The sequence below is a fragment of the Aulonocara stuartgranti genome, assembly GCF_965226115.1.
Source record: "Aulonocara stuartgranti genome assembly, chromosome: 18".
In the NCBI taxonomy this organism is placed as follows: domain Eukaryota; kingdom Metazoa; phylum Chordata; class Actinopteri; order Cichliformes; family Cichlidae; genus Aulonocara; species Aulonocara stuartgranti.
The window spans coordinates 31,877,480-31,890,217 of NC_138954.1; the positions used below are offsets into that span (position 1 = coordinate 31,877,480).

A 12,738-nucleotide genomic window follows, 5' to 3' on the forward strand; every position below is an offset into this window, starting at 1 on the left:
ACAACATGCATGAAGAGGTTGATGTGGACAAAATACTCATTTGCCTAATAATTCTGCACTCCCTGTATTAGTGCACGGTGGCACGGTGGTTAGCACTGTTGCCGCACAGCAAGAAGGTCCTGAGTTCAATTCCACCATCAGGCCGGGGTCTTTCTGTGTGGAGTTTGCATGTTCTCCCCGTGTTTGTGTGGGTTCCCTCCGGGTACTCCAGCTTCCTCCCACCGTCCAAAGACATGCAGCTTGTGGGGATAGGTTAATTGGATAATCCAAATTGCCACTAGGTGTGAATGTACGAGTGAATGTGAGTATGAATGGTTGTCTGTCCTTGTGTGTTGGCCCTGCGACAGACTGGCGACCTGTCCAGGGTGTACCCCACCTCTCGCCCTATGACAGCTGGGATTGGCTCCAGCACCCCCCTGAAAAGGATAAGCGGAAGCGAATGGATGGATGGATGTACAGATCACTATAAATATCAAGAATTAACAGAGAGTGGGTGTTCGCCCAGGGCACCAAACAGGCTAAGTGGGAACATACATACAATCCTTTCAAAGAAAAAGGAAAAAGCTCCTCTCCACTGCACATGGGTGAGGCTGTGTGCCTGAGATGACCACAGTAGTGACAGCGTCTCTCTGTCAAGACCAGAAAACCGGCTGTTTGGAAAATGTGACGCCTGAACTTGGGGCTTAAAGGGATTACTTTTTACATATACTGACCTGATAATTTGAAGATTTGGCCATGATCATGATAAGCTTTTAAATGGGGAAATATAATAGCACTGTCATAATACTTAAAGTACAAATGAAAATATAGAAATTAGTGTTGTATAAATTTAAAATGATACAATGAACTGCCTAAGGGAACTGTAAAAATTAATATAAATGGAAAATACAGAGACATTCGATACAGACATCTGTAGAGACAGAATTAATGAACAGAATGCAATAATACATTAAGGCCACATATACAAGGAGAAGCGGAAAACAAACCACAAGGGGAGATATATCTCATCTCAGATAAGCAGTTAGGAAGATGCTTTAAAACAGTTGTGTCATTGCACTGTTAGAACTCAGTGCAATGAACTATCACAAACTATCACAAATTTCTGTCATTTTACACATTTATTGTGGCGTTTCACTGCACACACAGCCCACTTATGATCGAGTGGGCTGTCATGTCTCATCCAGTCATGCGGCACACAGCCCACTCGATCATAAGTGGGCTGTGTGTGGCCCACGATGTGACACGAGTTTGACACCACTCTTTATAATATATGTTTTCTGTGGTTTATTTTCTTAAACAAATTTAACGAGTTAAGAAGAGAACAAACTTGGGGTTGGTTTTGTAATTCTAATGCTGCGTATAAATAATCTGGCAACAGACTAAATAACACCCTTGAAAAACTAAACTAAAAGTTGCGTTGTCTCTAGAAAAAGAATCGGAGATTGATGAAATCTTGAAAGCGTGTGGACTTTTTCCTCGCGAGTTAGATCGATCATGTCGCAGGTTGACTGTTCTCGTCTAGCAACGTGACGTCACGTCCGGTAAAAATGCGCCGATTGCCACATGACTGGATGAGACTGAACAGATGCACAGCAGCCCATCCTCATGAGCAGGCAGTCGTGAAAACTTCTCACGAGTCTTATCCGGATCCAGGAAGAGTAACGGCAGCTCACCTGCTCTCACTGCCGTGGAGCTTCATAATGCTCACATTACAACCTTAAGGACTCTGCAAGCCTGTTACTCTGAGGGAGAGGAGTGCGACAGACACGGCTCTGAATAACATGCTCTCCTCAGCCTGAGCTTCACTCTGTGTTTTGAAAGAAATGGCAACAAAAGGCAGGCTGGTGCTGCGGAGTGTGTTCACAGGACTCAGAGCTCATGCTGTCTGGTATCAGAGCTCAGCTTCGACTCCCAGTCAAGGTCGGCTGCTGTGGAGACCTCAGCTCAGACATCTGAGCTGCTCATACGGACTCTGCGGGGCTGCTCCGCCCTCCACAGGTACTCATCAGCTGGCTGTACTCCAGCCTGTACACTGACGTGACGTGCGTGCGCCCAATGCCACTACTTCTTCTACTGGTCTTCTACTGGTCTTCGCCTGTCTACATTTGTAGTTATTGGACAGGATTCTCAGTTGAGTCCAGCTTGTCCACATCATTCATGTTTCATTAGAATCCTTTAGAATCTTCCACTTTGTAGGAGACGTGTTTGCTTGTATTATCTAAGACTTTTGGACACTTATTATTTTGTAAAACATTTGTTCTTCCGTCTCTGTAAAAACTGTAATTCTATACATTTCTGCATATCTGTTAATGCGGCAGAAATTCACTTCAGTTTCAGTAAGTACTTAAAATGAGTATCAAAGTGTAACTTGTGACTTGTGTCCCAAATCCATCTTACGATCAGGTCCCAGCAGTCTGTCGTTCAGGAGTCACACCTGTGGAGAACTGCGATCAGATGATGCGGGGAAGAAAGTCACTCTGTGTGGCTGGGTCCAGTATCTCAGGTAGTCAGCCACTGGTTGATTGATATGACTGAGCCCCCAGTGTGTTTTACAGATGGCTGTAGTAACCCACTGTTGTACCTCTCTCCTGACCTCCAAAACCGAAAGTGTCCAATTTGGGTTAATCGCTCTATAAGACCTTTGCCGGTTCTTGTGTAATTTGGCGTTCCCCAGCCTTTTCTCCCCGTTTCCCTTGCTTAAGAATGGCTTCATGACAACCAGCTGAAAATGGTCAGGTGCAAGGACTGGACTGGAAATGAGTGAAAAAGCAGCAAACGTCTTAAGAAAACCTCTGGGTGCTGGTTTAGCTCACTGGGATGAGCAGGCCGTATGTCTGAGAGTGGCCAGCACAGGTTTGAATCCGACCCGCAACCCTTTGCCACACGTGTTCCCCTCTCTCTCCGTCACTCTTCACTGTACTCTATCGAGTACAAGCAGAAAAAGGCCAAAAAAAATTTAAGTAAAACTCTGAAAGATCTCAAGAAAGCCAAGAGAACTAAGACCATCTTAAAAAAAGTTCTTTCATCATTCTTCAAAGGGTCTCATATAAATTTGAGAAACAGTATGTGTCTCTGCCCCCTACAGGCAGGACCTGTTCGTCATCCTGCGAGACTTCAGCGGCTTGACACAAATTCTAATTCCTCAGGAAGTATGGAAGAAAACAACAAAATACACTAACATTACCAATGAACGCTGTGCTGTAAAATACAGAACTAAATAGTTTGTTTCCTCTGTTTTAAGTCTCCAAGTACTTTGAAAGCCACGTTGTGCAATCTGACGCCCGAGTCTGTCATCAAGGTTACAGGAACAGTCAGGAACCGACCAGTGGGGCAGGAGAACAAGGTCTGTACGTGCTTCTGAAGGTGCAGTGAAACACCACCCACCTGCAGGGGGTGGTGAGGAAAGTCTAGTTCCTGTACTTTGAGTTTAACCCACATGGGCCAGGAATCCTAATTACTACAGCATCCAGTCACACTGTGCTTAATATACTGAGTGCCTGGTTTTAAACGTGGAAGGGGAAAAAAAGTACCAACACTCTCTCATCAATATGTTTCACTATATTTATCAAATAGCATAATAATGTTCTGTCCTTTAATGAACATAGTAAAGGACAGGGATCAGAAACTTTCTTTTCCAAGGAGTGACTGTCTGTCCTAAATAATCTGGTGAATTGATACCATTTCATCAATCTTAAATTGCTTTCTGTAGCAATATAATGAGACTTTTGGTGATTAGTCGCCTAATTCTGTTTTGAATCGTGTGTTTAAACCAGGAGATGCCGACAGGAGAGATCGAAGTCTTGGCAGAGAATGTGGAGGTCTTCAATGTGTGCCAGAAGCTGCCGTTTGAGATAAAAGACTTTGTCAAAGTAAGTAACTTAACGTTACATGGACGTGGACTATTGAGCACGCTGTAATAATAAAAAATTTTTTTACTCACCAGAAGTCTGAGTCATTGCGGATGCAGTATCGCTACCTGGACCTGAGGTCATCACAGATGCAGAAGAACCTAAGACTGAGATCCCAGCTGGTGATGAAGATGAGGGAGTATCTCTGTAATGTGCACGGTATGGACAGCCATGTTTGTGTTCTGTCTTTAATTTGCCCAGACATAAAAGGTCGCAGGACTGTCACTGATGTTGTTGCCTGTAAGAGGAAACCAGGTGCAGGAACTAATCTGTTCTTGCTGTAGCAAGCTCTGATTTTCATATGCTTTTTGCTGTTGTTGTTGTTTTGCTGTAATGAATAGGCTTTGTGGATGTGGAAACTCCCACTCTGTTCAAAAGGACACCAGGGGTAAGACATTTGTAGACATTTTTACATGTTTACCAGGTTAAAGAGCAGAAACTTGCACAACAATCCACCTTTAATGGTCTATAAGAACAGTTTCTAAAAAATTCTTTGGTTCTATTAAATATAAATATAACAGCAAAAACATAATTTGGCTTACATGTTATGGTTTCATATCTGATATTTTAATGAACTTAATGAGTGTTTGTGTTTTAGGGAGCCAAAGAGTTTGTGGTTCCCTCCAGAGAGCCAGGATTATTTTACTCTTTACCCCAGAGTCCACAGCAGTTTAAGCAGCTTCTCATGGTGGCTGGTGTAGACAGGTGGGTGCAGGCTCCACAATCTGCTATTTAACAGAAAGATGTTTGTTGTTTTTAAACGCTGCACTGGTCCAGATCGAAAACAGAGTTAAAAGGGAACGAATAGTGAGCATACAGTTCTGGTCAGAAGTTTTCATCCACTCGTCGGGAGCATGAATGTCATGGTAATTTGGGGCTTTTAATGATGATGTACATACATGTGTCTTTAATGTATGTATGTACAAGGTTCTACAGTGTCTTTTAACTACTGGTTAGTGATCATGATTTTGCCCTTTTTGCCAGTATAAAAATGATTTTTTGACAGCATTCATTGGACTGACCAGCACTCAAGAATGGGGAAAGAACTCACTTAAGGTCTTGGAAGGAGACCTGTAGATGTATACAAACTGGGAAGGTCTGTTGGAGACCTTTCTAAACAACTGAATACTGCAAGATAATAAATTCAAACAACTGCATGTAAATGCAAATTGTTTGGATTGTTTGGAAGAAGACCAATTTCTCCCTCAGAGGAGAGGAAATTGATTAGGTTATTCAGGAAACAACCCAGGAAGCACAGGGCTTAAGACTGCCATGAACTTGAACATTAGTGCCACTTTCCCAAGTGAAACAAGTTTTATATTACATGGACTGAGAGGGTGCTGACCCAGAAAGTGAAGAGGTTTTATGGTTGGACGAGACAAAGATTGAGCTATTAGGCCACAATTACAAGGGGTATGTTTGGAGGATTAAGATGAGACTTTCAAATCTAAGAGGACCATACCAACCGTCAAGCATGGTGGTGGTAGCATCAAGCTTTGGGGATGTTTTGCCACCAGTGATATGGGTAAATTGCCCAAAATAGAGAGAATAATATAGGAGGACTACTTCCAAATTTTTCAACAAATCCACAGCTGGACAGTTGAAACGGTCTTCCCAATACTGCAACCTCAACCTAGTTGAAAATTTGTTGGTTACACATAAAGGCTGGGACCAGGAAACCAACCAATTTAAATGAACTCTAAAAATTCTACCAAGAAGTGGTGGTCAAATATCCATCGAGAATTATGCCACAAGCTTGTTGACGGCTACTCAAAGCGTCTCGTCGAGGCAAAGCATTGTAAGGGACATTAGAGAAATAATAGTCAAGTTATATTTGTTATTAAAGATGTATGCTGTACATAAAGCACGTGTATCATTCCACCCTGGGAAAAAACAGTTCAAAGAGGTTATTTAAAATTACTGTCACGTTTATGTTCACGATGAGCGTCTGCAAACTTCTGACCACCATCAGCTAATAAGAAACCATTTTAACCTCCTAAGACCCAAACTCTTTCATGGCATGCGTTTTTAATTTCTCTTTGATATTTGGGCTGATTGGGACCTGATGAATGTAAAAACAAACAATTACCAGTTGTTGTTTTGTTTTTTAACCTGATTTTTGTTTCTAAGAAAAATGAGAGCCACATATGAGGATATTCGTTTAAAATTCGATAGAACAGTAGCAGTATAATGTCCTCGTAAGTGGATATCAGGCCCTTGTAGAGCAAAATTGAGTATTTTGTTCTAAATAACCCAAAATATGATGTCCACATATGTGGACGCCAGGTCCTAGGAGGTTAAAGCAAGTTTGCTATACCAGCCTAAAATGTGATGACTAGGCATGGAGCAAATACTGGAGATTCGTACTCTGTGTGTGAAACATGTACTTGGATAAAAGAGAAAAAAGCCTAGGGGTATTAATCTTATGTCACTGCCTATATACCGGGGAGAAGAACCAAAGGATGATTGCACTCCCATACTGAAATAAAGCACTTAGACCTGACTGATTTCCACTGCTGATAGCTTTGCACACATAACAGAATTTTTAGAAGTCCACCACGTTAGAGTCAGAACCTGCTGTTAATGGCCAACAACCTCTGTCTTCTGTCTCCTCTGTGGCAGGTACTTTCAGATAGCCCGGTGCTACAGAGACGAAGGCTCCAAACCAGACAGGCAGCCTGAATTCACCCAGGTGAGATGGAATACACACAAGTTTGAAGCGCCACAGTTTAAAAAAAGAAAAATACATTTTTCAGTCTGTTTCAGACATGAGATATTTGAAATTGCTGGCCAACCTCCCATATATCTATTTACAAGTAGTCCTCTTCATGCATGTGTGACATATGCAGCACACGCGCAGCAGTGCAGGCAAATAGTTGTGTGCACACTCACAGACACAGCTGAACATGGACATTTAAAAAAAAAAAAAACTAACAGGAGAAGTTGCAAAAGCTATCCAGAGCTCAGAGCCAACTGCGGTATGAGCAACAAATCAAAACAAATGACAGATTCGTGAAAAAGAGAAAACGACTGATGTCCTGTTAGCTTTGAGTATATGATTAAACTGCCCTTTCCTATACTGGGAGTCAAACCTCAGCTGCCTGTGTGAAAATCTGGAATCTTAACCACTAGAAGTTTGTTCAGTTTCTGAAATAAAATGTCTGACTTCAAACCCGCCCATACGGAAAAGAAATAGTAAAAACTTATATGTGATTACTCATGAAAGTGGCCACTTTCGCATTACTTTCATACATTGTTTTAGTAAGTATCCAAAACATACAAGTTTCATTATATAATTTTTCAAGGGATCTTATATCTGTTTTCACACTTATATGCTTTTCATACAAGTTTCACACAAGACAGATACAAACTTTATAAGATTTATATATATCTTTTCCATATGGGCGATTTCGTACCACTTGTGTGTGTAGACCACCTGTTAGTTTTAATATTTTATCAGCTGACTGGTGCATTCAACAGCTAATTAAACTGTGTAGTGTAGCTCACCTGCCTGAAGTACAGGTGAGCATACTGGGTGTTGAATCCAGGCCACTTGTGTGAAAAACAGGAATCCTAACCTGTATCAAAATGTTATGCTTCAAATCTAATTGCGTGCCGTTCGTGCATGTAGTCCAGGATTCTCCTTCTCAAACTACTGTGACAAATTGGATATTTTTGTCCTCTGCTGAGCCTAAGCATTATGGATTTTTTTTTAAATCCACAAAAGTTATATATAAAGGTACTGCTAAGATTTGATATTTTATCACCCCACTGTTGCATAAAACTGCTAAAAAATAATAATTTAAAATGCTAAGAAATGTAATAATAAAGTACTTAAAGGACGAATTAAAAAAACTAATACAGAATAATTAAACTGTACTTTTTACATGGCAGCTCACTTCCCAGATGTAAAGCACACAATATAATTTACTGTAAATCTTGATCGAGCCTGTCTCGATGTTTCAAGTTGATTCCAAAGCTCTTTTTTGTTTGGATCCTGCTGCTGCTGGAATTCTTTTACAGCTGTGAGTGAAAACATTGCAAACAATGATGTGCGTAATTTAAAAGGTTTGCTGATTTTGCACCAAAATAAGATTTGCAAACACATATTGGTGCCATCTTTGCTCCTGTGATATTTTATCACAGATTTCAATTCAGGATTGTGTGAGTACCATGTGTCTCTCCTGTAATCTGAGTACATATAGTCCGATTAGTCTGGCCCATAGACCGGCCTGTTGTCACATACATGTGACATGTTGGATCATGTCATGTTGTCTGAATTCTGAAAATCCTCTTGTCGTTTCTCCCAGGTGGACATAGAGATGTCTTTTGTGGACCAGGCAGGTATCATGTCACTGGTGGAGGGTTTGCTGCAGTACTCTTGGCCTGCAGAACGTGGTCCTCTTAAGGCTCCTTTCCAAACTCTGACATATGAAGAGGCCATGAGGGACTACGGTGTGGACAAACCCGACACCAGATTCAACATGAAGGTGTTTGATTTCTTGGGGTCCTAACTGAAACTATGTCCTTACTGAACATGCTACATCTTTTACTCTTTTGTTTAATGTACAACATGAGTGAATTATATGATTTTTTTATTTTATTTGTCTATTTGTGCAGCTAATAGACCTCAGTCAGATCTTCCTTTCCACGGAAATTGAATTCCTCCAATCAGCTCTTGGCCAACCAGGAGGCTCCGTTCGGGCCGTCTGTGTCCCCAGTGGAGTAGTAAGAACAGAACCATTTCCTGTGGCAGAGAATGCTGAAAATGTAGAACAGAAGATGTGTTGTTGTGCCACAAGAGAAGCTGACAACTCTCATATGTGAATTTGTGTGTCTCACATTATGTTTTCTTTCTTGTAACAGAAACTTTTCACTGGGAAGGATTTGGAAGAACTGAAACAAATAGCCAAGACTCAGTTTGGACAGGTAGGTCTCTTATCCTTTTCTTTCTTTTACGCCTCACGTTGTTCTGAGATAAACACTTGTGTGTTACAAACACTTGTGTGTTACAAACACTTGTGTGTTACAAACACTAGTAGAAAGTCACAAGTTGTGTTTTCTCCTCGTGCGTTAAGGAGCTGAGCCTGGTGCTGGTCAGAGCAGACGGGACATTGAAGTCTCCCCTGAAGAAGCTGCTGTCTTCGTCTGTCACAGACGAGCTGCTGAAGTGGACTGAAGCCAAGCCAGGAGACCTGCTTCTGATTGCAGCAGGCTCCCACCACACTGTTGTAAGAGGCTTGGTTTGAGTCGGCTGTCAAACAAAGAAGCACAGAGCTGATACAAACGCTCCCTTCATCTGACTCTGTTTTCTGCTCTCAGTGCCCATTGCTGGGTCATCTTCGCCTGCAGTGTGCAAAGCTCCTGGAGTCTCATGGTGTGGTCGTGCGTGACCCCTCAGCCTTCCACTTCCTGTGGGTCGTGGACTTTCCTCTCTTCTTGCCCAAAGAAGATGATCCAGAGGAGCTGGAATCAGCTCATCATCCATTTACTGCACCAGTGCCAGAGGACACACGGTTACTCTATACTGATCCACATAAGGTACTCGTGTAGTACTTTATTAGTTATTTTTAATTATGTAGAAAAATGCAGGATGTATCGTCTGTTTGTAAATTCTGTATTTCACAGGTTCGTGGTCAGCACTATGACCTGGTGTTAAATGGCTGTGAGATCGGAGGAGGCTCCATTCGCATCCACAAAGCCTCAGAGCAGTTTTATGTACTGAAGAATGTCCTTAAGGTCAGTGGCTTCCTCCATCTTGGTGCAGTTCAGTCTTTCACTTATGAAAGAGTGGGACGTTTCAGTGTTAACACTAACTGTTTCCAACTGTTTTTGTGTTTCAGGAGGACCCCGGACTTCTCTCCCACCTCCTCGAGGCCTTGGATTCAGGAGCGCCGCCTCATGGAGGCATTGCTCTGGGTGAGCTCAACTCTGCTCGATTTATCACTGAGCTCGTATATGACTTACATGTGTGCATACACTGGGTTTTTACTAACCACACGGTATCAACCTGATATCATTGCTTTCACTCTAAATACTGTTTGTAGGCGGTCCAGTTTCCCTAACCACTGAAAAGAGATCAGTGTATTTTCTTGAATTGCTCTTAGCACTAACACATATCCATGGCAACATGCTTGATTTTAGTTACACATGTTTCTCCATTAGTTGTATATAAATCCCCACTATAGCACTAACTGGGTAATTATTAGTGTTCCCATGCCATTCATTAGGCAGGTCATTCTTCAGCCCACAAACCACTGTCTCGTGCTACAACGCCAGCAGCTAAAGTCCACATAATTATTTACAGTGCTGGACCAAGACAATAAGGATGGATCAGTTTATAATTCATTTGTGGGATTTTTATGTTTTAGCTCATAACTGTATGAGATTTCTCAGAATGTTTGTTGTTCAAACTTAGAGTTAACATTTTGGTACGCTGAACAGAGAAGGAGAGACACTTACAGTTGGATGGTACTTTTATTAAAATTTCTGGTCAATTTGTGCATCCGAGTTTGTGAATGAATAATTTAAGGCTGGAGTAACTGTGTGTGTTTGGTTTTTTTTTTTTGTTTTTTTTTTGGGGGGGGGGGTCCAATTTTGTTATTATATATTTTGTGCCATATCCCAGCATCAGGCACCTTAAGGCACCTAATATTGTAAATACTCTCTAAAAAATAATACAGAGAGAACCCAACAATCTTGAAATGTCCTTTGAGCAAGCACTTGGTGACAGAGGGAAGGAAAAGCTCCTTTTTAACAGGAAGACACATCTAGCAGAACCAAGCTCAGGGAGGGGCGGTCATCTGCTGTGACTGGTTGGAGGTGAGGGGAGGGACACAGGACAAAAGACATGCTGCAGAGACACAATCCAAACTGCTCTGTAGTTTGTGAGTCTTGTGGTTCTTTGTTTGGTATTTGTTTTGTGTGAAGTGTGTGAATAGAAATGATAAAGTTGAAACCTGTACTTTCTGGTTTGACCACAGGGTGGCAACACTGTGTCACTGTTTGTGTCATTAGCTGGCACACAGTGACACCTGAATAAGATGTTCAGAGCAGAGCAGCACCGGGCCTGAATGGAGTTTCAGTAACTGTGAGCAAGTCGGTTATTGTGCAAAATGATTTGGGTTTGGAAGATGTGACTTGACAAATGCGCAGCAGTGCTGAACTTGTCTGACTCTTACTATTAGCCCATTTCAGCTGTATCTGTCTGTACCATTCGACTGAACACGATCAAGCTTTTTTCTGCCAGGTCCTTAGTATAAAATGCATGTATTGCGAAGCCTGCATGGACAATTGAACAGTGAATTCAGAGTAAATTGTGCAATATTGAACAGTATATTGATCAAGTTGTCTCTTTATTTCTTTATCCTTTTCTAGGTTTGGATCGACTGGTCTCAATAATAGTCGGAGCTCCCAGCATCCGCGACGTAATCGCCTTCCCCAAGTCATTCCGCGGTCATGACCTCATGAGCCGTGCACCCGACTTGGTGTCTGAAGAGGACCTGAAGTGTTACCACATTTCTGTTAAAATGCCAACAGAGCAAGGAAGAGAGGGAAAGTGATTAAGAAGAACCACAGACATCGAAGGATGTCTGTGTAGTCCCAGGTCTGGTGAGGCTGAGGAGATGTGCAGACTATCAGCAGACAGCAAAAAGACTTTGAGGCTGTAAGATCTGTGCCAGATGGCAAAACAACAGAGACAAGAGATACTTGTGGCTGCATTGATGCTGCCGTCCCTCTATGTTTGTGGTCCTTCGTATCAAGTTTTTTAGATATTTATATCTTTTTACTGATTCTGTACAGCTGCTTATTATGGGGTGGTTTGGTGTACATGTTCAAATGAGGCATTATATGAAATAATAATAAATCTATAATGTCATTGTTTTTGATGCCAAGAAGTTCAATTTCAGCATGTGCAGAACTTTAAAATCCAAAAGTCAGAGATTCTCACTTATGATTTTCATGATGATCTTCATACATCTTCTGTGTAATGTAAATAAAAACAGCAAGCAATGATTTGAAAATGACGTAAACCCATATTTTAGTCTCAGTACGTGTATCATTTCATGGGAAATATTAGCTCAGTTTGAATTTGATGGTCGCTAGATACAACTAACAGGTCAGAAACAATAATGAGAGCATCTTAGTGAATCTGTTTCTTAGAAGTAAGAATGGGATAGAGGTTCACCAGTCGGAAGAACACTGTTTACAAATTATAGAATGATTTCAGAATCATTTCCTCAATGTAAAATTGTGATGACTGAAAAAAAAATTTCATATCGGTGCATAATATACCAGAATCTGGAGAAATCTCTGTGCGCAACAATTAGGCTGAAATTTGTGTGTGTGATTAGTGCATGGACTCGGGAGTAATCCCAGAACTGTGAACACCAAAATATACTGATTAAAGCAAAGAAGAAGCCATATAGGAATATGATCCAAAAGCACTGCTGTGTTAATAAAATTGACTGAGGCAAAGTGGAAACTGTTCTGTGGCCACATAAATCTAGCAACTAGCCAACTTTGATAGTAATCTGGATTCGTAAAATAAATTAGTATAGATAAATAATAAACATGTTTATTTTTTCATTCGTTTATTAAAATAAACGGGAGGTTTGCACATACTGTAGGCGCATCCGTCACTGTCAGTGCACAGTATGTGTAGTGTTACATAAAACTTGTGAATTTGTCTACTGAAGATATTGTTTTTAGTGCATGTCATTCACCTTTAACTAGAAAGGGAACCAGTTTCTCCTAAAAAAGAAAAGAAATAAGGAAGTCACTTATTAGAGACTTTGCAAGCCTAAAAGCTATATGCTTGCAAAGTCAA

The 12,738-nt window shown here is 41.2% G+C and overlaps 1 protein-coding gene across 1 annotated transcript; it reads left to right on the forward strand.

The window, feature by feature from the left end:
* The first annotated feature begins 1,196 nt into the window (after positions 1–1,196).
* On the forward strand, positions 1,197–11,947 carry dars2 (aspartyl-tRNA synthetase 2, mitochondrial). The gene is made up of 17 exons (XM_082513538.1): positions 1,197–1,998; positions 2,404–2,503; positions 3,086–3,149; positions 3,242–3,343; positions 3,774–3,869; positions 3,944–4,067; positions 4,250–4,296; positions 4,507–4,613; positions 6,531–6,600; positions 8,219–8,398; positions 8,529–8,636; positions 8,775–8,837; positions 8,987–9,139; positions 9,231–9,449; positions 9,537–9,647; positions 9,752–9,827; positions 11,286–11,947. Exons 1-17 carry the CDS (start codon positions 1,824–1,826, stop codon positions 11,468–11,470), a joined length of 1,980 nt encoding a protein of 659 aa, XP_082369664.1. The 5' UTR covers positions 1,197–1,823; the 3' UTR covers positions 11,471–11,947.
* The last annotated feature ends 791 nt before the right edge of the window (positions 11,948–12,738 follow it).